General features: G+C 43.5%; 1 protein-coding gene across 2 annotated transcripts in view; it reads left to right on the top strand.

The window, feature by feature from the left end:
• Positions 1 to 17,864, top strand: part of THSD7B (thrombospondin type 1 domain containing 7B) — an 820,891-nt gene extending 803,027 nt beyond the window's left edge. The window contains exons 26-29 of one of the 2 annotated variants that reach the window (XM_077447767.1): positions 3,020 to 3,102; positions 7,176 to 7,365; positions 12,372 to 12,459; positions 16,792 to 17,864. In XM_077447767.1, coding sequence (XP_077303893.1) covers positions 3,020 to 3,102; positions 7,176 to 7,365; positions 12,372 to 12,459; position 16,792 — 362 coding nt within the window. In that variant the 3' untranslated portion in view covers positions 16,793 to 17,864. Of the gene's footprint in view, positions 1 to 3,019; positions 3,103 to 7,175; positions 7,366 to 12,371; positions 12,460 to 16,788 lie in introns of both variants that reach the window. The other variant, XM_077447766.1, reaches the window with a different exon arrangement.
• Positions 17,865 to 22,038: the final 4,174 nt, after the last annotated feature.

Genomic DNA, 22,038 nt, shown 5'->3' with positions numbered 1-22,038 from the left:
TAAAGCCTGGAAACTGATTGATTTCTATTCAGAACTGCACCAGCTGTTGAATGTAAACTAACCGCCTGTCCATTTCTATTGGACTGTCATCTGATCCGCTGGATGAATGGGGAATGGATCCCCCATCTGCCTGTTTTTAGCAGACAGGATCTGATGTCGGCGGGTGAGATCAATGAATGGTTCAATAAGGTCCGCCTGAAAAACTGACAGGCAGACCTGATCGGTCCATCAGTGTGAAGGGAGCCTAACAATAATAATGGCAACACAATAAGGTATTCAATAATACTTTATTACTAATAATAATAATATAACAGAGAAATAAGTAATCAAACATAATTTGATACTATAATAATATTAGTAATGGCAACGCAGCAACATACGCAATAATCCGTTAACAATATTTTAATAATTCTTTAATAATACAATTATTGGCAATGCATTAATGTAATCATAAAACATTATTAATAATCTCTTAGATTGTAAGCTCTAACGAACAGGACCATTTGATTCCTACTGTATTAAATTATATTGTAATTGTACTGTTTGCCCTCATGTTGTAAAGCGCTGTGTAAACTGTTGGTGCTATATAAATCCTGTGTAATAATAATAATAATGGGAATGCAGTAATGTATTCAGCAGGTTTTTGTTGACAGCTGTTTTGACTGTCTATATATACCCATTTTTTTCTTTCAGTTAGGTTATGCTTTAACATCCATTATATGCAAATAATAGCAAAAGAATATATTTACATGCAACTGCAGCCAAGCAAAGAAATACGCAAATGAAAAACAAATACATACTGTAGGACCCGTCTTACCTGTCAAATGTTTCATAAAGTAATTTGCAAATGCTTGTTTTGTGCCCATTCCTGCTATATGACTGCAAAGCATTGGGAGTTGATTTTTCTAAAGCTGGAGAGTGCAAAATCTGGTGCAGCTGTGCATGGTAGCCAATCAGCTTTTAACTTCAGCTTGTTCAATATATATTTAGGCTTGCCTGTAGCTGCACTGGACATCTCCTAAACCTGCACGGTTTAGGAGATATCCCTGTATTTGCATGTGCTGACGTCATGAGGCACATGCGCACTTAAGCCAACTGAAGCAATAGCAGTATGTGCCGTTGCTTCAGTTGTACTGTGCCGTTCGTGGCGGCTCCCGCGAACAATCACAGCGCCAGAGCCGTGATACCCGGAAGCAAGCCCCAGGTGACATGTCGGCGGCCTGAATGCATTAAGGTGAAAAAAACGCAGAGGGTTTACAACCCTATTGAGCTTTGATAAAAAAATCCTGGAAGCTGATTGGTTTCTGTGTAAAGCTGCAACAGATTTTGCACTCTCAAGTTTTAATAAATCAACCTCATTGTGTCACTCCTCCGACCTGCGGCAGGTTGGCACGGCTGTGCAAATTGCCGTAGCTGTACATTGCTCCTTTAAGATGTCGAAAAGATGTAGCTGGATAGCCGCACTCCGAATTATTCAACTTTATTTCAAAAATGTAATTAAAATCATAGCATCTAGGCTGGTAAACAGACTAACTGCACAGCCGCTGACATGTTTCACACCGAACACGGTGCTTAGTCATAGCTATTTTTTATTTTTTTTAAATAAAGTTGAATAATTCGGAGTGCGGCTATCCAGCTACATCTTTTCGACTTCAGTTCCTTTTGCAAACAGAGCCAGCACCCTGTGGGACTTTGGAGACAGCTGTTTGGAGAGAAGTCATTACCTTAGAGCGGTAATTCTTTGTATTTTCCTTTAAGACGTCGCCGCAATGTCCCAGAAGCCAATGCGTGATGACCGCCGGGTACCCGCGATCGCTCGTGACAGAGCAAGAACCAGGATCTGTGTGTGTAAACACACAAATCCCGGTTCTCTCAGGGGAGAGGAGACAGATCATGTGTTCATACTAAGTATAAACACTGATCCGTCTCCTCCCCTAGTCAGTCCCAACCCCTCCCCCCCACACTTAGAACACACCTAGGGAACACATTTAACCCCTTAAGCTCCCCCTAGTGTTAACCCCTTCTCTGCCAGTGACATTTATACAGTAATCAGTGGCTATTTTTAGCTCTGATCGCTATATAAATGTCAGTGGTCCCAAAATAGTGTCAAAAGTCTCCGATCTGTCCGCCGCAATGTCGCACTCCTGATAAAAAATCACAGATCGCCGCCAAAAATGATAATAAAAATTACATAAATCTATCCCCTATTTTGTAGACGCTATAACTTTTTCGCAAACCAATCAATATACGCTTATTGCGTTTGTTTGTTTTTTACCAAAAATATGTAGAAGAATACATTTCGGCCTAAATTGACAAATACATTTTTTTGGGGGGATATTTATTATAGCAAATAGTACAAAATATTGTGTTTTTTTGTTTTGTTTTTTTAATTGACAGTCTTTTCTTTGTTTATAGCGCATGAAATAAAAACTGCAGAGGTGATCAAATACCACCAAAAGAAAGCTCTATTTGTGGGAAAAAAAGGACATCCATTTTGTTTGGGTACAGCATTATACGACCGCGCAATTGTCAGTTAAATCGACGCAGTGCTGAATTGCAAAATATAGCCTCGTCAGGAAGGGGGTAAATCCTTCCGGGGCTGAAGTGGTAAAAAAAAAACAGAGCTGCATTCATTTATAAAAAAAGAGGGTTTCAATTTGTGTCTTTCATGTTATTTTTTTTTTTAATCTGGGAATATAAGAGCAGATTTCCAGTGACTACACTGGCTAAATTAGGTAAAATAGAGATTTTGACTATTTAAAGGAATACATGGAAAACAAAAAAAAACTAAATGTGATATTTTTCTGAAGTCAAATTTTTTTCAGCTTTCCCATGTTAGTAGTATGATCATCACGGTGGAAATGTTTCTGAAAACTGTACAATGGAAGATTTATCGATTTCGCCACCACCGCTCTATCGAGACTTCTTACCGAGAGCAAGACAAAGGAACAAAAAGCCGGACTCGAGAGTGATCAAAGAAAACCTAATAATTGTACAAACTGATATTTTCTTCTCCTAGGTGGCTGCTCTCCAAACTCTCGACCCGCTGCAGCTCGGTACTGCGACCCGCCATGCAGAAAACCATTTTCTTACTGTATGCAGGTAACCTACTTATAAGATCACATTATATAATCAGCACAGTTTCAGAAACCTTATCCCTGTACCCGCCATATAATGTAGGTTTGGGCTGTGTTTCATTTTGAAGGTATACACTGCCACCTAGAGGATGTTTTATTGCATTGCAGTGAAATGTTGTCTTCATGTGAACTGTAGAGGGTCTGCCAGACCACCTTGTGTAAAGCTTAGTTGTCTGGCTATCATGCTGACTGTCTGGCTTCGACATTTTCTGAGTTGCTGACCTGAAACATATATGCTGATCAGAAAAGTCGAAAGAGAGTCGGATGTCTTTATCTTCATGGTTGTTCTGCAGTAGTGGCTGGTGCTCAAAATTTTTTTGGGGGGGGGGGGGGGGGGGGTGGCAAAAAAATTTTGAAAAAAAAAAATCATGAATTACAGCCGCTGTGCCATAAAACGCTGCTAGTGTGCCATCAAACGCAGCCATTGTGCCATGAAACCCTGTCACTGTACCATCATATCCTGCCAGTGTGCCCATCATATGCTGCCAGTGTGCCCATCATATGCTGCCAGTGTGCCCATCGAATGCTGTCAGTGTGCCCATCAAATGCTGCTAGTGTACCCATCAAATGCTGCTAGTGTACCCATCAAATGCTGCTAGTGTGCCCATCAAATGCTGTCAGTGTGCCCATAATAATCTGCCAGTGTGCCCTTGAATGCCCCCAGTGTGACACACCCCCGCCCGCTGGCCATCTGCCCGGCACTTATCCTGTCTTGGTGGGGCAGCGGGAGACAGCGACGAGCGGGGGTCCTTCGTGCGTCTCCTGCCATCCACATCTCCCACCCTCTCATCCTGATAGGCGTCCAATAGCGGCGCCTGTTGTTTCAGCCAATCAGGTGAGAGGTAACAGACCCGAGCACCTGATTGGCAGAGAGGCGGTTTAGTGTTAGGAAAGCTAATATTCATTCGCTTTTCTAACACAGCTCACTGAACGGCGCTCGCAGGTCACTTTTTTTGACTCCAGCGGGAAGCAAAATGTGATGGGTAGCCGAATGTGACGTGACAAGGGAAAGGCATAATGAGCTAGTATGCACCGCATACTAGCTCATTATGAAATACTTACCTTAGAACGAGGCGCCGGCATCTCACTCGGTCCACACCGAGGGAGCTGACATGTTCCCTCGGTGTGTCTTCCAGGTATCGCGGCTCCGGCGCTGTGAGTGGCCAGAGCTGCAATGTTGTCCCTCCCGCACGTTTCCTTCCCGGCAGGGTCTGGCGTCTGCCGGACTTTCAGCCATGAATCCCCTGTGCGCATGCGCTGCTGAAGTCAGTGGCTCATTGCGAGGGAAATATCTCCTAAACCGTACAGGTTTAGGAGATATTTTTTTTACCTACAGGTAAGCCTTATTGTAGGCTTACCTGTAGGTTAAAGTACAAAATTTGACGATACAACCGCTTTAATAGTGTTTTAAACAGGCTCATATAGGTGTGAAAATCGGGGGTTATTTAGTGTATATACAGTAATTACAAAGGGGTAAAATTACTAAAAATAGAGCACTCAGAATCTGGTGCAGCTGTGCATGGCAGCCAATCGGCTTCTAAATTCAGTTTGCTCAATTAAGCTTTGACAATTAAACCTGGAAGCTGGTTGGTTTTTATGCAGAGCTGCACCAGATTTTGCACTCTACAGTTTTAGTAAATCTCCCCTAAAGTGTAATATAATAGAGTTACTAAAAAGAATAATGCGCATTGAAAGGCCACTGAGAAAAGTTCTTAAAGCGGGAGTCCACCGGGACTCTGCGTTTTTTTTTTTTTTTTTTAAAGCCAGCAGCTACAAATACTGCAGCTGCTGACTTTTAAATAGTGACACTTACCTGTCCAGCGCGCCCGCGATGTCGGCACCCGAAGCCGATCGCTCGCTCGTGCCGCCGCCATCTTGGGTATGGGAATCAGGAAATGGAGCCTTTCGGCTTCATTTCCCGGTTCCCTACTGCGCATGCGCGAGCCGCGCGGCGCAATCCGGACGGTCCCCGCTGCCTCTGGGAGCTGTGTGTTTCCCAGCAGGCAGCGGGGCACTTGCTGAAGGGGGCGGGCGCTTGCGGAAAGGGGCGTAACGTACGCCCCTTTCCGCAGAGAGCTAGCCCGGAAGTGGGTGCAGTTACCTGGATTATCCAGGTAACTGCACCCCCCTCCCCCCTGAAAGGTGCCGATTGTGGCGCCGGAGGGGGGGGGATTCCGATGAGCGGAGGTCCATTTTAGGGTGGACCTCCACTTTAAGCTGATCACATATATATATATATAAATAAATATATATATATATATATATATATATATATATATATATATATATATATATATATATATTTATTTATATATAATAACATAAAAACCTTTAGGATAGGAATGACGGGTCCCTTATCATAAAACATTTAGAATTAAGTTTACAGAACAGGGGTGCACTGACTTATCAGGGCTCAAACAATAGCAATCAGACAAAACGTTCTACCTGCCCAGTCCTATTGCCCTTATACCACGTACACATGATCGGAATTCTGGCCAGAAAAAGACAGATGAGAGCTTTTCATCGGAAAACATGACCGTGTGTATGCTCCATCGGAATTTAGCTGTCCGAATTTCCGCCAGCCAAAAATTGATAGCATGTTCTCAATTTTCCAGACCGAAAAACTTTCTATCGGTAATTTCGATCATGTGTATGCAATTCCGACACGCCAAAAATCAGGCATGCTCAGATTCAACTACGAGACAGAAGCTACTGGCTATTGAACTTCCTTTTTTTTAGTCCCGTCATACGTGTTGTACATCAACGCGTTATAAATGATCGGAATTTGATGTGACCGTGTGTAGGCAAGACAGCTTGAGCCGAATTCCGTCGGGAAAACCATCAGAGCTTTTTCCGACGAGAATTCCGATCGTGTGTACGCGGCATTAGATATGGTTTAGCTGGCGATATCTAAAATTGCCCCATAGAAATTTGTCGTATTTAGACACATTGGAAGCTTTTTAATATCTCTGAGCACCTCTGCAATTTATAGTTAAAGCTGTTGTATTTGTTAATTTGTAGACTTCAATAAATCTTGATTCAACCAAAATTATAAAGAAGCTGAGTAGTCAACTGATTCCTTTGATTTCCTAACCTGCTCTACAGAAACGAAAGTTGGATTCTGTTGGGTGAAGAAAGAGAAGTTGGTGACATCCTGTTACAGTTCTACTGCAGGCAACTTTGTTGGTCAGTAGAGGACCTCTTCAAGCCCAGGCCTTTGGGCAAAATTCTTTAGAAAAGGAAGTCCCATCAGGGGACTCCTTGCTTGTTTACCTAGACCAGGGGTCTCCAAAGTTTCTAAACAAATGGCTAGTTAACTGTCCTTCAGACTTTAGGGGGTTCAGACTAAGGTCGGTGGGAGTAGAAAATGTCCTGGCATCCAGTGGGAGTAAACTATGCCCTATCACTGGTGTCAGTGGGAGAACTAGTTCCTCCTCATCAATGTCAGTGGAAGGAATAGTGTCCAGTTGTTGGTGTCAGATGGTGTAATAGTGCCCCATCGTTGGTGTCAGTTGGAGTAATAGTGCCCAATCATTGGTGTCAATGGAAAGAATTCTGTCCCATCATTCGTGTCAGTGGGAGGAATTATGCTCCATCGTTGGTGTCAGTGGTAGGAATTGTGCATTTTGATGGTGTCAGTGGGAAGAATAGTGCCCTATTGTTTTTGTCAGCGACAGGAATTATGCCACATTTTTGGTGTCAGTGAGAGGAATAGTGCCCCAAGGGCCAGATTAAAGCTAGCAAAAGGCTGCAGTTTGGAGACCACTGATCTGATCTAGACCTATAAAGTTGCTAGCGATGTGAATTTTATAGGAGTGCCGCCAGATTCTCTTTCTTCGCTGTTTGGCTTTCTGGGCTGAGGATGGGCACTCCCTGGTTTCTGGCACCCAGTCCTTCTGAACGGTGACCTGGCTTTTAGGCTTTTCGAGTAGTGCACGCAACCTTTTGTGAATACTATTGGTTGCTAAGAAATACAGACTGCAATAGATTTTAATGTTGTGATTATCATCTGATGTTGTCTACCTTTTCCCCCTATAGAGCGGAGTGTGTGGTTGCGAAGATGGGTACACACAGATCATGCGGTCTAGCGGCGTTTTGGACTACTGTGTGAAGGTTCCAGGCAGTGAATCCAAGAAAGCAGACGTGAAAACCTTCATTGGGAGGAGCAAACCTGTAGACTCCAATCTCCCAGAAATCTTCAACTGGTCTTTTCAGTTATTTGACCAAGGCAAGTACAAGAAGATGTATGGCAATGAGCCAGTGAAGAAAGCACAGGTTAGCCATCCAGCCATCCACAGGAGTTCATCCCTGCCAGCAGGGCAGGAAAAGAGGGGAGTTCTTGGCACCAACAACCAATGAAACCTGACAGTGTTTCCAACCTGCCCTATTCTGTTCAAGGCTAATGATGAACAGATTTTATTTTTTATTTTTATTAAGGGAGTGTAGGGTTTTGTTTGGGGGAGGGGGGGGGGTTGTATTTAGGCTAGTTCTAGTTTCATTTTTTGGGTACTTGTGTATGGTCACTTTACATCTTTTTAGTTTTACATTTTGTTGACTGTCTTTTTTTTTGGTTTGCTGTCTCTTTTCTGTGAAAAAAAAATAAAATAGTGGGGCCCTCTAAAGCACATGCACAAGTAACCACTAGGGGCTTTTTAACCCCTTCCCATTGATGTAACACATATATGTAGCCCCACTGGACTGGGCTTTTTTCCACGGGGCATATCTCCCTTTGTGCTGGGAGCACGCAGCACAGCTTGCTCCCAGCACAGAGATCGGGGTCTCACTGTGAGCCCCTTGCCCTTTACTAATGATCGGAACCCGGGACTCCCAATTCCAGGTCACCTAATCGCTGTGGTAGCTTCTGAATGAAGCCCGCCCCTGTGTTTCTCTGTGAATGGAGAGAAAAGATGCAATGGGATTGATTTACTAAAGGCAAATACACTGTTTACTTTTCAAAGTGCAGTTGCACTCTGCAAGAGCCGTTGCTCCAGAGCTTAGTAAATGAGGGAGAGCTCCGCTAACTCCCATCATCCAATCATGTGCAAACAAAAATGCAGTTTTTTTCGTTTTGTTTTTCCTTGCATGCGATTGGCTATTCTTTGCAAAGTGAAACTTTACCTCATTTACTAAGCTTTTGAGCAACTGCACTTGCAGAGTGCAACTGCCCTTTGCAAAGAGCACAGTCTATTTGCCTTTAGTAAATCAACCCCTGTGTGTTTTAGGTAGGACAAAAAAAAAACAATGCACACTATTCTTCTGGGCTGTACTGGGCGGGTACAAACAACAAATAACATACACATATGTGGTATTGCTGCGATCGCCAGGAACGGGATAATTTATTTTGGGTTGTACTTTGGTGGTTATGGTAGTAACAAGAAATATACAGCTATTTTTTTTTTTATTCTATTTTTACTATTTTGGGCTAGTTTTTTTTTGATAAAAAATAAATAAAAAATCAGGAGATATCCAAAACCATTTATTACCAAATGAAAGCCCAATTTGTCCTGAAACAAACAAGGTATAATCCACCCGGATACACAAAGTAGTTGGGATGATATGTACGGTTTTTAACACATGCCAAAGTTGCAAAATTGTGCTGAGGCATTAAGATTTGTTTTACCCTTGGGCGTGAAGGAGTTAAATACTATTGCACCACAAGGACCAACTAAACCGCCTTTACTTCTTCCCTGCATTGTGGTGCCATTTATTTTTTCAAGGCAACATGCCTGTATATCAGCCTACCACAGTGCACAGTAGTGCATTCAAAAAAAATATTTTTTTGCCACATTAGGATGCATTGGCATCCCGATCATTTCAATGAGCACACTCAACCCACACATACTGTGCATCAACTCAGCACAAAAAATGGGAATGGGCCCTTAGAGGAAAGAGAATTCTTAGTTTTGCTCTCCCCTGTCCAGAACAAATGTTCAGCTTCATTTCATCTCAGTTCTTATCGATTTTCAGTCCTTACCAAAACTAAAACAGATAGATTGAAAATGAATGCAGGAGGTTGGAGACAGGAAGGTATATATCAGTATGAGGTCAGGATTATATGGCTGCATCTGTCAGAGCTCAGGGTCCTCTCATGTCTGACTTAAGATTCCAACAGCGTCCAAAGAATGTGGGGTCTGGTCACTAATTTTTGCAATATCCTCAAGTGGTCGTGCATTGGGTCATGTCCCTTCATTCTTTGTACATTACCCCTTATTCTGTGTACATTACCCCTTATTGTACATTACCCCTTATTCTTTGTACATTACCCCTTATTCTGTGTACATTACCCCTTATTGTACATTACCCCTTATTCTTTGTACATTACCCCTTATTGATGGAGGGTAAAACAAATGGTAATGCCTGAACACAATTTTTCAACTTCGGCATGTGTTAGTAAAACTGTACATGTCATTGCAACCACTTTGTGTATTTAGGTGTTTTTTTTTAGGATAATTAGGCTTTCTTTTGGTGGTAAATGGTAATAGATATCACCTGTTTTTTTTATTATTATTATTATTATCAAAGAAAAACTGGCCCAAAATTGTAAAAAAAAAGTTATTTTTTTCAATTTAGCTGTAAATTTCTTGCGATTACAATAATTTATCACCAAAGAACAACCCAAAATAAATTCTCCTGCTCCTGACAATCATGGTGATACCACATATATGTGTTATTTGTTATTTGTACCCGTAATGTGGCCCAAAAACAATGGTGCACGTTTTTTTTTTTTTATCTTACCTAAAACACACTGACACTAATACTGATACTAATAATAAAAATAAAAAATATTTTTTTTGAAAAACCCTACCCAAAATATGGCCCTGACCTTTGACCCTAACACCAGTGGCGTTTGGTGGGTTCTCTTTTTGGGGCAAACAAACACAACCCCCCCACCCCTCGACGGTGCAGCACTGAAACAGCTCTTTGCCCCCCCCCCACCCCTGGGGGTGATCCGGCACTTACCCACTCCCTTGGCTGTGGTGTCCTCTCCTGGAGGGCGGGCAGTGGTTGTGGCAGCTCCAGTGTCCGCTCCTCCAGCTTCCTCCATGTGTCTCCTCTTCCGCCAAAGTGCTAAGCATCCAATAGGATCTCCTGATGCTTTGGCAAATCGGGAAGCAGATCTCACAGACCTGCCTCCTGATTGGCGGGGAGGAACTTTAGTGTGATAATAGCGAAGATTCATTCGCTATGGCCACGCAGCTGGTTGGGCACGGAGCGCAATGCTCTGCGCTCCGAGTGCACCCTTTTTTGAAGCCTGTTAGAGCCTCTGGCTCTAATCAGGTGCTTCAAAAAACACCCACCCCACATTGGAATCCATCAAACTGCCTCCTGCTACTGCCAAATATTTCACATTTTGACCCATGTCAGAGCACCTGCTGAAATTTTTTTGTACACCAGTCTCCTTGTTCCTCTTTACACTGAAGATAGTTCTTAGTGACTTTGGCTGTATGGTTGTGGTCGTTGTCCGGCTATAGAATACTTTTGGGGTCAATTACATGCCTCCCTGATGGTATGGTAGGATGGATAAGTATCTGTCAGTATTTCTCAGCATTAAAGCGGAGGTCCACCCTAAAGTGGACCTTCCGCTCATTGGAACCCTCCTCCCCTCCGGCGCCACAATTGGCACCTTTCAGGGGGGAGGGGGGTGCAGGTACCTGTACAGTACAGGTATCTGCACCCACTTCTGGCGTAGATTCTTCAGAAGGTACGCCCCTTTCCGCAGAATCTACGCCCCTTTCCGAAGGTCGCCCGCTGCCTGCTGGGAAACACACGGATCCCAGAGACAGCGGGGACCATCCTTATTGTGCAGCGCGACTCGCGCATGCGCAGTAGGGAACCGGGAAATTAAGCCGAAAGGCTCCACTTCCTGATTCCCATACCCAAGATGGCGGCGGCAGCACCCGAGAGACGATCAAGAGATCGGCTTCGGGTGCCGACATCGCGGGCACGCTGGGCGGGTAAGTGTCATTATTTTAAAAGTCAGCAGCTGCAGTATTTGTAGCTGCTGGCTTTTAAAAAAAAAAAACGGCGGACTCCCGCTTTAAGGACACCAATGATCGAGCAACGCTGATAACCATAGACGCAGTTGTCGGCCAGGGAAACGTACACATTGGGGTTGATTGTGCACTTTGCAAAGTACAGTTGCCTGCAGCAAGACCAGCTTCTCTAGAGCTTAGTAAATGAGCAGAAACTGCTGACTTCCAACATCCAATCATGTGCAAGCAAAAATGCAGTTTTTTTTTGTTTTTTTTTCTTGCATGTGATTGGATACTCTTTGCAAAGTGAAGCTTTACATCATTTACTGAGCTCTGGCTCAACTGCATTTGTAGAGGGCAATTGCACTTTGTAAAGTGCACAGTCTATTTGCCTTTAGTAAATCAACCCCAGTGCTTAATTCCCTTCAACATCAGAAGATGTCCAGCATTGCCATCAGCACAGACCTGGTGTAAACCAGTGGGACCCAGGTACTCCCATCTACTGTCCGGTAGGGATGAGCCTGATGTTTGCCCATTCGCCAAACAGCAAACTTTATGGTGCATTTGTGCCAAATTTGAGCGCCGCAGAATGCCCGATAATGCACTGCGAGATTGTGCAAATAGTTAAAGTCTATGGGACAGAACATGAAAAACCAAAAGTGCTCATTTTAAAAGCTTATATGCAAGTTATTGCCATAAAAAGTATCTGGGGACCCGGGTACTGCCCCAGGGGACATCAGTGCAAAAAAAAGTTTTAAAAACTGCAGTTTTTTCAGGAGCACTGATTTTAAACATTTTTAAAGTGAAACAATAAAAATGAAATATTCCTTTAAATATCGTGCCGGGGTGGTTCTGCTTAGTCTGCCTGTGAAGTAGTGTATCTGTGTAATGTGTTTTACTATGCCACAGCAAAATGACATTTCTAAAGAAAAAGATGTCATTTAAAACTGCTTGCGGTTGTAATGTATTGTCGGATCCCAGCAATATTGATAAAAATAATTGAAAAAAATGGCATGGGTTCCCCCCTCCAGTTCATTACCAGGCCCTTTGATATATATCCATCTGGTATGGATATTAAGGGGAACCATGCTCCAAAATGTAAAAAAAAAAATGGTGTGGGGGTTCGCCCCGAAATCCATACCAGGCCCTTGAGGACAGGCTGCAGTGGGCATCTGGCAGTGTCTCCTGTGTCCTCTTCTCTGAGATCATGGTGGCTATGGTTTTGCCCACTGGTTGATATGATTTGTTTTTTGTTTTACAGATGGCCGGTTGAGTCTTTGGGTCTATGTTATGTGTGCAGGGAGTTTTCTTATCCTGGTTATCCTAATCATCATCTCTTACCTGGTCTGGTAAGTACTAACATTCCAGGTAACAATAGCCAAAATTATAGATCTTGTCATTCGATTCAGGTGGAGTTGAATCTGTAGAAGATAACTGAAGACGCATGCCTGCTATAGGGATGGTTAATTGTTGCCTATCTCAAGCTAAAAGCCTGTTTAGTTTTCAGTGTAGAAAGGAAAAGTTGAAGGAGAAATACAGCCAAAGCTCATTTGGCTGTACTTCTCCTGTGGATCACAGGAGTGTAGTTTGTTCTGCACTGCTGTTACCCATTTTCAGCAGACAGCGAGCTGAAGCCTGCTGTCGGCTGACTTCACAGAGCTGGTCCAGACTGGGGAAAGATCGCCAACATATGGTCAGGATCCACCCACATGCCTGGACTGCCACCTGGCTCAGCCTTACAGGGAGCCGCTGAGAGCGTAAGCCAGCTGCTCCCACCCCCTCCACAGCCCAGCACTCCAGTGAATGTAGGGGGGGGGGGGGGCAAACCAGACAGCAGTGACTGACAGGTCAGGGAGCTGTGAGAGCCGAGCCATGCTGCACCACTCTAGAATACTGCAATCGTCCCGATTCGACTGTCACAGACAAACCATCTTGGGCACATCTCCATCCATCTTAGCATAGAGCAGCAGCCCTGAAGAAGGGGGAGTATTTGTTCCCCCGAAATGCGTTGGTTTTATCATGCTTTACTATTTCCAATAAAAACGACCATTCACCTTTTATTTCTGACTGGATACTGGGCTTTCCTTTTACCTATCCTCACAAGAGCCAGTCTTAGAGCCGGTAGGGGACCAATGCTGCATCCACCTAGGTAAGTATGATTCTAAAATAAAACAAATGCTCATACTTCTCTTTTAAAATGTCAGGTTTTTTTTCCTGTGACCTCACTTTCTGTTCCTGGACTAGAAATATAATTGTCATCAGGACAGAAAGGTAAGGATAGTTCCGAACTATCTTCCACTATAAGTGTTTTTGTTTTTATCTGTGTCCCTGTGGGAACATTTCACATCTCACTGCACAGATAGCAATAAAAACCTGAGAAAGACTCTAACCCATTGTTGATGGAGCTGGGCCTTAAAGTGGTTCTAAAGCCAAGATATTTCCTTCATTAAGGTAAAAAAAGGTCCCATCACTCTTACTTACCTTACTTACTTACCTAATTACCTGAGTCCTATCTTGATCCAGCACTGTGCCCATCTGCGGCAGCGCCGGTCTTTGGTCCTCTCCTCAAAGGACACAGAGGCAGCAGTGGGAGTCACTGGCTCTTCCTGCTGTCAATCAAATCCTGTGAGAAGTGAGAGGCGGGGGTGGCCCGAGCCAAGCTGTGTGTGTTTATGGACGCACAGAGACTGGCTCGGGAGTGAGCCCGCAGGTGAGGCCTCAATACCATTGCACTGAAACACCATTAGAGTCTATGGGACACGAACATGAAGAATCTAAAGTGATCATTTTAAAGGCTTATACAGTATACAAGTTATTGTCATAAAAATGTTCGGGGACCCGGGTCCTGCCCCAGGGGACATGTATCAATGCAAAGAAAAGTTTTAAAAACTGATGTTTTTACAAGAGCAGTGATTTTAATAATGCTTAAAGTGAAACAATAAAACTGAAATATTCCTTTAAATATCATGCCTGGGAGGTGTTTATAGTATGCCTGTAAAGTGGTACATTTTTCCCATGTTTAGAATAATACACAGCAAAATTACATTTCTAAAAGAAAAAAGGTAATTTAAAACTGAGCGTGGCTGAAAAATAATTGTCAGGTCTTGGCAATATAGGTAAAACTCATTAAAAACAACAGCATGGGTCCCCCCCCCCAGTCCATTACCAGGCCCTTTGGGTCTGGTATGAATATTAAGGGAAACCCACGAACCGAAATTGAATGAAAAAATATTGTGTGGGTTCCCCCAAATTCCATACCAGGCCCTTATCTGAGTACGCAACCTGACAGGCCACGGGAAAAGAGGGGGTAACTAACAAGCGACCCCCCGCTAAACCATATTAGGCCACGTGCCCTCAACATGGGGGAGTGCTTTGGAGTCACCCCCACAGCACCTTGTCCCCATGTTGATGGGGGCAAGGGCCTCATCCCCACAACCCTTGCCCAGTGATTGTGGGGGCCTGCTGGCGGGAGGCTTATCGGAATCCGGAAACACCCTTTAACAAGGGGACCCCCAGATCCTGCCCCCCCCCTATGTGAAATGGTAACGGGTACATTGTACCCCTGCCAATTCACAAAAAAAGTATCAAAAATAGTAAAAATTACAAGAGATACTTTGGGACAAGTCGTTTATGAAAAAATAAAAATGTTCTGCAATATAAATCCATCTCACGCCGCCTGACGGACCAAAAAAATAAAAAAAAAAGATGCACCAGCTCCGCCGAGAATGGGAGGCTCCCGCCAAGTGACGCTTATTTGCGATGACAGCTATTATATAGCTGATGGCGGGGCCACCCAGTGACGTAAACGAGTGATTCCGCCCCCTCTGACACCACATGACGGGTCACCCGTTTAAGTGACGGAGAGGCCTCACCCTCAGCTATATAAGAACTGTCACAGAGAAGAAGCGTCCATCGGGCAGCATGAATTTACATCAAGGGCCTTTTTTTTTTTTTTTTTATAAAAGACTTGTCCCAAACTTTCTCTTGTCTTTTTTACCATTTTTGACACTTTTTTTTTAAATGGTAGGACTACAATGTACCCCATTACCAATAGATCTGGGGGTCCCCTTGTTAAGCCCTCTGCCCACATACCCCCGCAACCACTGGGCAAGAGTTGTGGGGCTACACCAAAGCACCCTCCCCATGTTGAGAGCATGTGGCTTGGTACGGTTTGGGGGGGGCACTCTCTTGTCCCCCCCCTCTTTTCCTGCAGCCTGCCAGGTTGTGTGCTTGGATAAGGGTTTGGTATGGATTTTGGGTGGACCCCACGCCATCTTTTAAAAATTTTTGTCGCAGGGTTCCCCTTAAAATCAATAGGTCTGGAAAGGATTTTGGAGGGGCCCCTATGCCATTTTTTTTTTACATTTGGTGCAGGGTTCCCCTTCATTTCCATATCAGACCTGAAGGGCCTGGTATGTAATTTTAGGGGGAGCCCCGCGCAATTTTCTTTTTACATTTTGGTTTGGGGTTCTCCTTATTCATACCAGACCCAAAGGGCCTAGTAATCGACTGGGGGGGGGGGGGGGGCAGAACCTATGCTCTTTCTTTCAATGAGTTTTATCTATATTGCCGAGATCCGGCAATTCATTACAGCCGCAATCAGTTTTAAATGACATTTTTCCTTTAGAAATGTCATTTTGCTGTGGTACTGTTCTAAAAATGCGCCACTTTACAGGCATACTATAGACACCCCCCAGGCACAATATTTAAAGGAATATTTCATTTTTATTGTTTAACTTTAAGCATTTAAAAAAAAAAAAAAAATCACTGCTCCCGAAAAAAATGCAGTTTTTAAAAAAAATGTTTGCATTGATACATGTCCCCTGTGGCAGGACCCCAAATACTTTTTATGACAATAACTTGCATAAAAGCCTTTAAAATTGGCACTTTTGATTTTTCATATTAGTGTCCCATAGGTGTTGAGGCGGCTTTTGAATTTGTAGCAAACACTGCATATTGTTCGCTGTTCAGTGAACACCCGATGTTGGAGTCGAACTTACATTCAACTCCAACATCGGGCTCATCCCTACTTGTACGTGCCAGCCTTGCAATGGCTCATTAGACATCTAAGGGTTGATTTACTAAAGGCAAAAAGACTGCACTTCGCAGTTGCACTCTGCAAGAGCAGTTGCTCCAGAGCGTAGTAAATGAGCACAAGCTCTGTTGACTTCCATCATCCAATCATGTGCAAGCAAAAATGCTGTTTTTTTTTTTTTTCCTTGCACTAAGTTTTGGAGCAACTGCACATTGCAAAGTGCACAGTCTATTAGCCTTTAGTAAATCAACCCCACAGAGTCATGCTTGTAACTGGTGGTCTTGCAATCTTACATGGGAAATATAGTTCCACAACAGCTGAAGGGCCGCAGGTTGCCCACCCTTGAGCTGGATGATGCTGGTCATTCTCCAGCCAAGAAACAAAGCAAACCCTATCTGACTTGCTGCAGCTTCCAATGCACACTGTGATATGCTAACAGTGTGCAGTGAAATCAGACTAAGCAAGTTCAGGAGAGGAGCCTGTACTACTGGTACGGCCACAGTTCAGCATTAGGTCCTCTTGTTTTTCTCATTTCCCTGACCTTGTTTCCTAACTAACATTTGCCCCTTTCTTCATGTCCTACTCAAGTCAAATAAGCAAAGCTGAGTTCCTGTTTTCCTCTCTCGATTTTTTTTCCTTACAGCAGAAAGCCAAAAGTACCAAAAAGCCCATTTCCTCAACAGAAGCCGCTCACCTTGGCGTACGACGGAGATTTTGACATGTAAATTCGAAGCTACAACTCAGAATTGAAAGAAAAATCAGCTGCCTTAACCCCTCTTCAGTACAAAAATCACCTCTCCCCGAACTTCTACCAGGAGGATAAAACCACCACCGGCGTTCTTCTACCGAAGATTAGACTTTCATTGATGGTCCATCCTTTAGATCAGCCTTTCTCAAACTTTTCAACACAGAGGAACCCTTGAAATAGTTCTCCGGTCTCGGGGAACCCCTGCTAAATTTTAGAAATCGACAACCCATGATACATTAGTGTGATGGTCAGTGGGAAGAATGGTCCTTACACTTGTGGTCATTGGGAAGAATTACCCCCTTACAAATAGCTAAAAAGATCAAAGGTGTCCGAGGGAAATTATCTAAGAGGCAGAAATTGCCCAATGCTGAAGGAACCCCTAGCAACCTTTGGAGGAACCCTGGTTGAGAATCACTGCTTTAGATGGTCCAACCTTTACCTCTTCCGTGGCGCCCTCTCTCGGAGCAGAGCTTTGGCTGCAGGCAGTTCTCACATCCTGAAATCGTATCTAATCTCATGGAATGCGCCAACGAACCCACCCGGATTGTCTCTCTGTGTAATCTGTTGTGGATTTCAAACCTTGGAGATCTTTTACCGCATTCCGAATCATCGTCTCATTGGACAATTCCCCTCCCCCCCCCCCCTTCCAGACTTGATGAACAATTGGTGGTGATCGGAGGGTAATAGTATCTCCTTTCTGTGTAATTGATTATAGTGGGCGTGGCTTCTCGGACCAGGATCAGAAGGCGGTTCTATGAAGTTGTATATTTTCTTGTATATATTTGAACTGTTACCATTTGCACACCTGCAGAATCTGTTTTTTCTACATAAAATTTTGTGATATATTTATAACCCAACTTTTGTATCTAATGTACAAATCGGTCACGTCAATACACCTTTACCAGTGAAGCCTTCTGCTAACTACGCCTAAAAGAATGAAACGATTATTGCCAATAAAAGTGGGAAATGTTGGTGTGGCTTTTGTCTCTCTTTAGCTTTTCCTTCATTTGCAGCCATGGGAGAGGGATTAACCTTTTAGCTGCCAGAGTGGTTTTTGCAATTTTTTGCACACATATTAAAAAATCATTTTAGGCCTGAAGATTACACCCCCCCACCCCCCCAAACATATATTATAAGCAGACACCCTGGAGAATAAAATAGTGGTAGTGGCCATTTTTTTTTTTTTTGTAACATGATATTATTATTATTCACAATTTATATAGCGCCAACAGTTTACGCAGCGATTTACAATGTACAGGGGGGACAACACAATTACAGTACAATGATATTACTGCAAAGGTCTAGGAAATGCTAAATTTCAATAAAGAACACACTACAGTGAGGTTTACGGCAAACATACGTAATACAGTAGCCACATTTTTGGTAAAATATAAAAGACAAGGTTGCACTGAGTACATGAATACCCAACATGCCAAACCTTAAACTTGTGTGGGCCTGCAAAATGGCAATAAACTTCAATAACCTATATTTTCTATAGGCAATGCTTCAAAAGCCCCCTATACACTATATTACCAAAAGTATTGGGACACCTGCCTTTACACGCACATGAACCTTAATTGCATCCCAGTCTTAGTCTGTAAGGTTCAATATTGAGTTGGCCCACCCTTTGCAGCTATAACAGCTTCAACTCTTGAAGTAGGAAGGCTGTCCACAAGGTTTAGGAGTGTGTCTATGGGAATGTCTGACCATTTTTCCAGAAGCGCATTTGTGAGGTCAGGCACTGATGTTGGCATGTGCTTCCACTGTGGAGACACTTATAAATTTGTAGTGTTAGGCCTGCAAGCAACACAGGGTGCCGTGACAAGGCCTTGCAGATTTCACACGCATTTGCAAATGTGTACTAACTAAACCCCTGCTTTTAACAGATGGTTAGACAGGTTAATTTGGTTGGGCAGCAGACTGGTTGGTGAGCTGAGCTATGGAATTGTTTTTGTCTTGCACTGATGTTGGACGAGAAGGCCTGGCTCGCAGTTTCACTCTAATTTATCCCAAAGGTGTTCTATCAGGTTGAGGTGCAGGCCAGTCAAGTTCCTCCACCCCAAATTTGCTCAACCATTTCTTTATGGACCTTACTTTGTGCACTGGTCCAAATCGTTTAGTGGAGGGGGGATTATGGTGTGGGGGTTGTTTTTCAGAGATTGGGCTTGGCCCCTTAATTCCAGTGAAGGAAACTCTTACAGCGTCAGCATACCAAGACATTTTGGACAATTTCATGCTCCCAACTTTGTGGGGACAGTTTGGGGATGGCCCCTTCCTGTTCCAACGTGACTGCGCACCAGTGTACAAAGCAAGGTCCATAAATACATGGATGAGCAAGTTTGGGGTGGAGGAACTTTACCAGCCTGCACAGAGTCCTGACCCCAACCCGATAACATACCTTTGGTATGATTTAGAGTGGAGACTGTGAGAAAGATCTTCTTGTCCACATCAGTGCCTGACCTCACAAATGCGCTTCTGGAAGAATGGTTAAACATTCCCATAGACACACTCCTAAACCTTGTGGACGGCCTTCCCAGAAGAGTTGAAGCTGTTATAGCTGCAAGGGGTGGGACAACTCAACATTGAACAATATGGACTAAAACTGGGATAGCATTAAAGTTCATGTGCATGTAAAGGCAAGCGTCCTAATATTTTTTATCTACTAAACTGCGCAGGTTTAAGAGATATTTCCAGTACCTACAGTTAAGCCTTATTATAGGCTTACCCATAGGTAAAAGTGGTGTAACAGGGTTTACAACCACTTTAAGTAGTGTATATTCTTTATAGGCAACGCTTTAAAAGCCCCCTATAGGTATCAGTTTAGGAAGTACTGTGCTAGAATTATTGCTCTCATTCCGCCGCGCATGGTGATATGTAACCCATATTGCAATCAATGTTTTCATGTGTGGGCACCCCGACGCATGCTTTTATGTTCGTATATGTGGGGATGGAGGGACTGCAATTAAAAAAATTTATTTTTTGTTTAACTTTTTTTTCGCATAGGGGGACTGAGAGGCCCCTATGTGATGATTTTTTTTGGTGACAGGTTCTCTTTAATGGAATGTCCAGGATCTAAAAGTGACAGGGTGACCCAGAAGTGATGTCAAACGCGTTGCTTACAGGTTCACCAACAAAAAAAGGGAGAAAAGCGGACCAGTGTCCGCTCTCCTCCCTCCCCTCCACCCTCTGGCACCCTCTGTATTGGTCTCCGTCCTGCAGATGGGCAAGGGGAGCCCGGAATACATGGCAGGGGCACTGTTACCAAGGAGGTGTGTGGAAGCAATTGGGCGGCAGCGCAGCCACCCGAATGCTTCCACCTGAAAAGCAGGAGTCTGCTTTTCCGCTTTACACACAATCCCAGGGGCTGCAGCCATATGATTGTGTGTGAAACCCCCACTGTCGGGTCTGTACAATGTATGGACCTGGCAGCAAAGGGGTTAAAAGTGGGCATTGCGACAAAATTTTTTTTTCTAGTGTTGGATTAAATGAGCAAGAATGAGATCTTCTGTCTGGTTTTTCCCCGCAGTGCAGACTTCTATTAAGCTGGCCGTACATTATACAAATTTCTGCAGCCTCCTGATGAACTGTTCAAAGTTCACTGCTAGGGTGGCCGTACCACGTCCCCTCCCACAAAACATCCCTCAATTTAAAAATTGGAAGGTGCCGGACAGAAAACTGTTAGAGCGAACAGTTGCGTCACCCAATCAGACACAGGGCTAGTTTAATCAAGCTTCGCCTTCTGAAGAGCTATCCCCAGAGTATCACTTTTTAAAGGGCATTTGACATACAGTGAGGAAGCTATATTTCTCCGGTTGGGGAGATTCCATTCAGGTGAATGAGTCACAGTGGGCATCAAACACGATCATTTTTGCTGCATCATGTCTACACCCACCCCTCCACTGCCTTTGCAGCTGAAGTGGTTTTAACCTCTAAAAGAAGTGGTCTCCCAACCTTCTAAGTGAAGGGTCAGTTTTCAGACTTTAGGAAGGCCAGATTCTGGCTAGTGGGAGTAGAAAAGTCCTCAAACTTGGTGGTCAGCAGGGGTAAAAAAAAAAAAAATACATAATGCATGTGGGCAGTAGGAGGATGAATAGTGCCTCATCATTTGTTTCAGTGATAGGAATGGTGCCCCATCATTATTATTACCGGAAAGGAATAGTTGTCCATCTATGGTGTCAGTGGGAGGAATAGTGCCCCATCATTGCTATTAGTGGTAAGAACAGTGCCCAATTGTTGGCATAGTGGGATGAACAGCGCTGCGTTAAGGCATAAATTGGGATAAAATCTTAGGAACAAAGAACGCCAGAGGAGAGATGGGTTTGCTTTAAGAGATTATTAAATAAGGACAATGCATCCCATTGGGTAATAAATTTAAAAGAGTGAACAAAAGTCCTGGATGGCTTAACTCCAATGTAAAAATGCATAAAAAAGCAAAGGAGAAGGCCTTCAAAAAATACAAGGCTGAGGGATCATCATCAGCATTCAGACTTTATAAATAATGCAACAAGAAATGTAAGGGTGAAATAACGACAGCTGAGATGGAATATGAAAGACACATAGCGGAGGAGAGGAAAAAAAACCCCAAGAAATTCTTTAACTACGTCCCACCCGGCCAATGTATATATATAGCCGGGTGGGAGCGCTCTACTTCTGACTGGACGTTCCTGAATGGGAACAATCACAGCCGTCATGTGATGTAAACAAACAGCCGGTTGCTAGGCAATCGTCTCTCCTCTCCTCACACAGAAGTCGTCGCTGAGGAGAGGAGAGCAGATCACTGCAGCCGGCTGGTGATCAGTGAGTATGAGCTGTTTTTATAGCTTTTTACTCACTGATAACCAACCTAGTGAAAACACACATCACCACACAGTGTCCACACACATGTCCCCAAAACACACATGTCCCCAAAACACACATGTCCCCAAATAATAAAAACACATGTCCCCCACATATGTCCTACTAAAATCGCATGTCCCAATGATTATCTGCACACATATGTACATGATCATTTGCGTACATATGTCCGTGATCACACAAACCAATTATTATACACTGAACTGAAATTTTTTTTTTTTAACCAAAGACATGTAGCAGAATACATTTTGGCTTAAATTTATGACAAAATTTGATTTTATTGGATTTCTT

The sequence above is a fragment of the Lithobates pipiens genome, unplaced genomic scaffold (assembly GCF_037356315.1).
Source record: "Lithobates pipiens isolate NorthernLeopardFrog02 unplaced genomic scaffold, aLitPip1_a1.2 Scaffold_22, whole genome shotgun sequence".
Lineage (NCBI taxonomy): Eukaryota > Metazoa > Chordata > Amphibia > Anura > Ranidae > Lithobates > Lithobates pipiens.
This window is presented reverse-complemented; position numbering and strand designations above follow the sequence as displayed.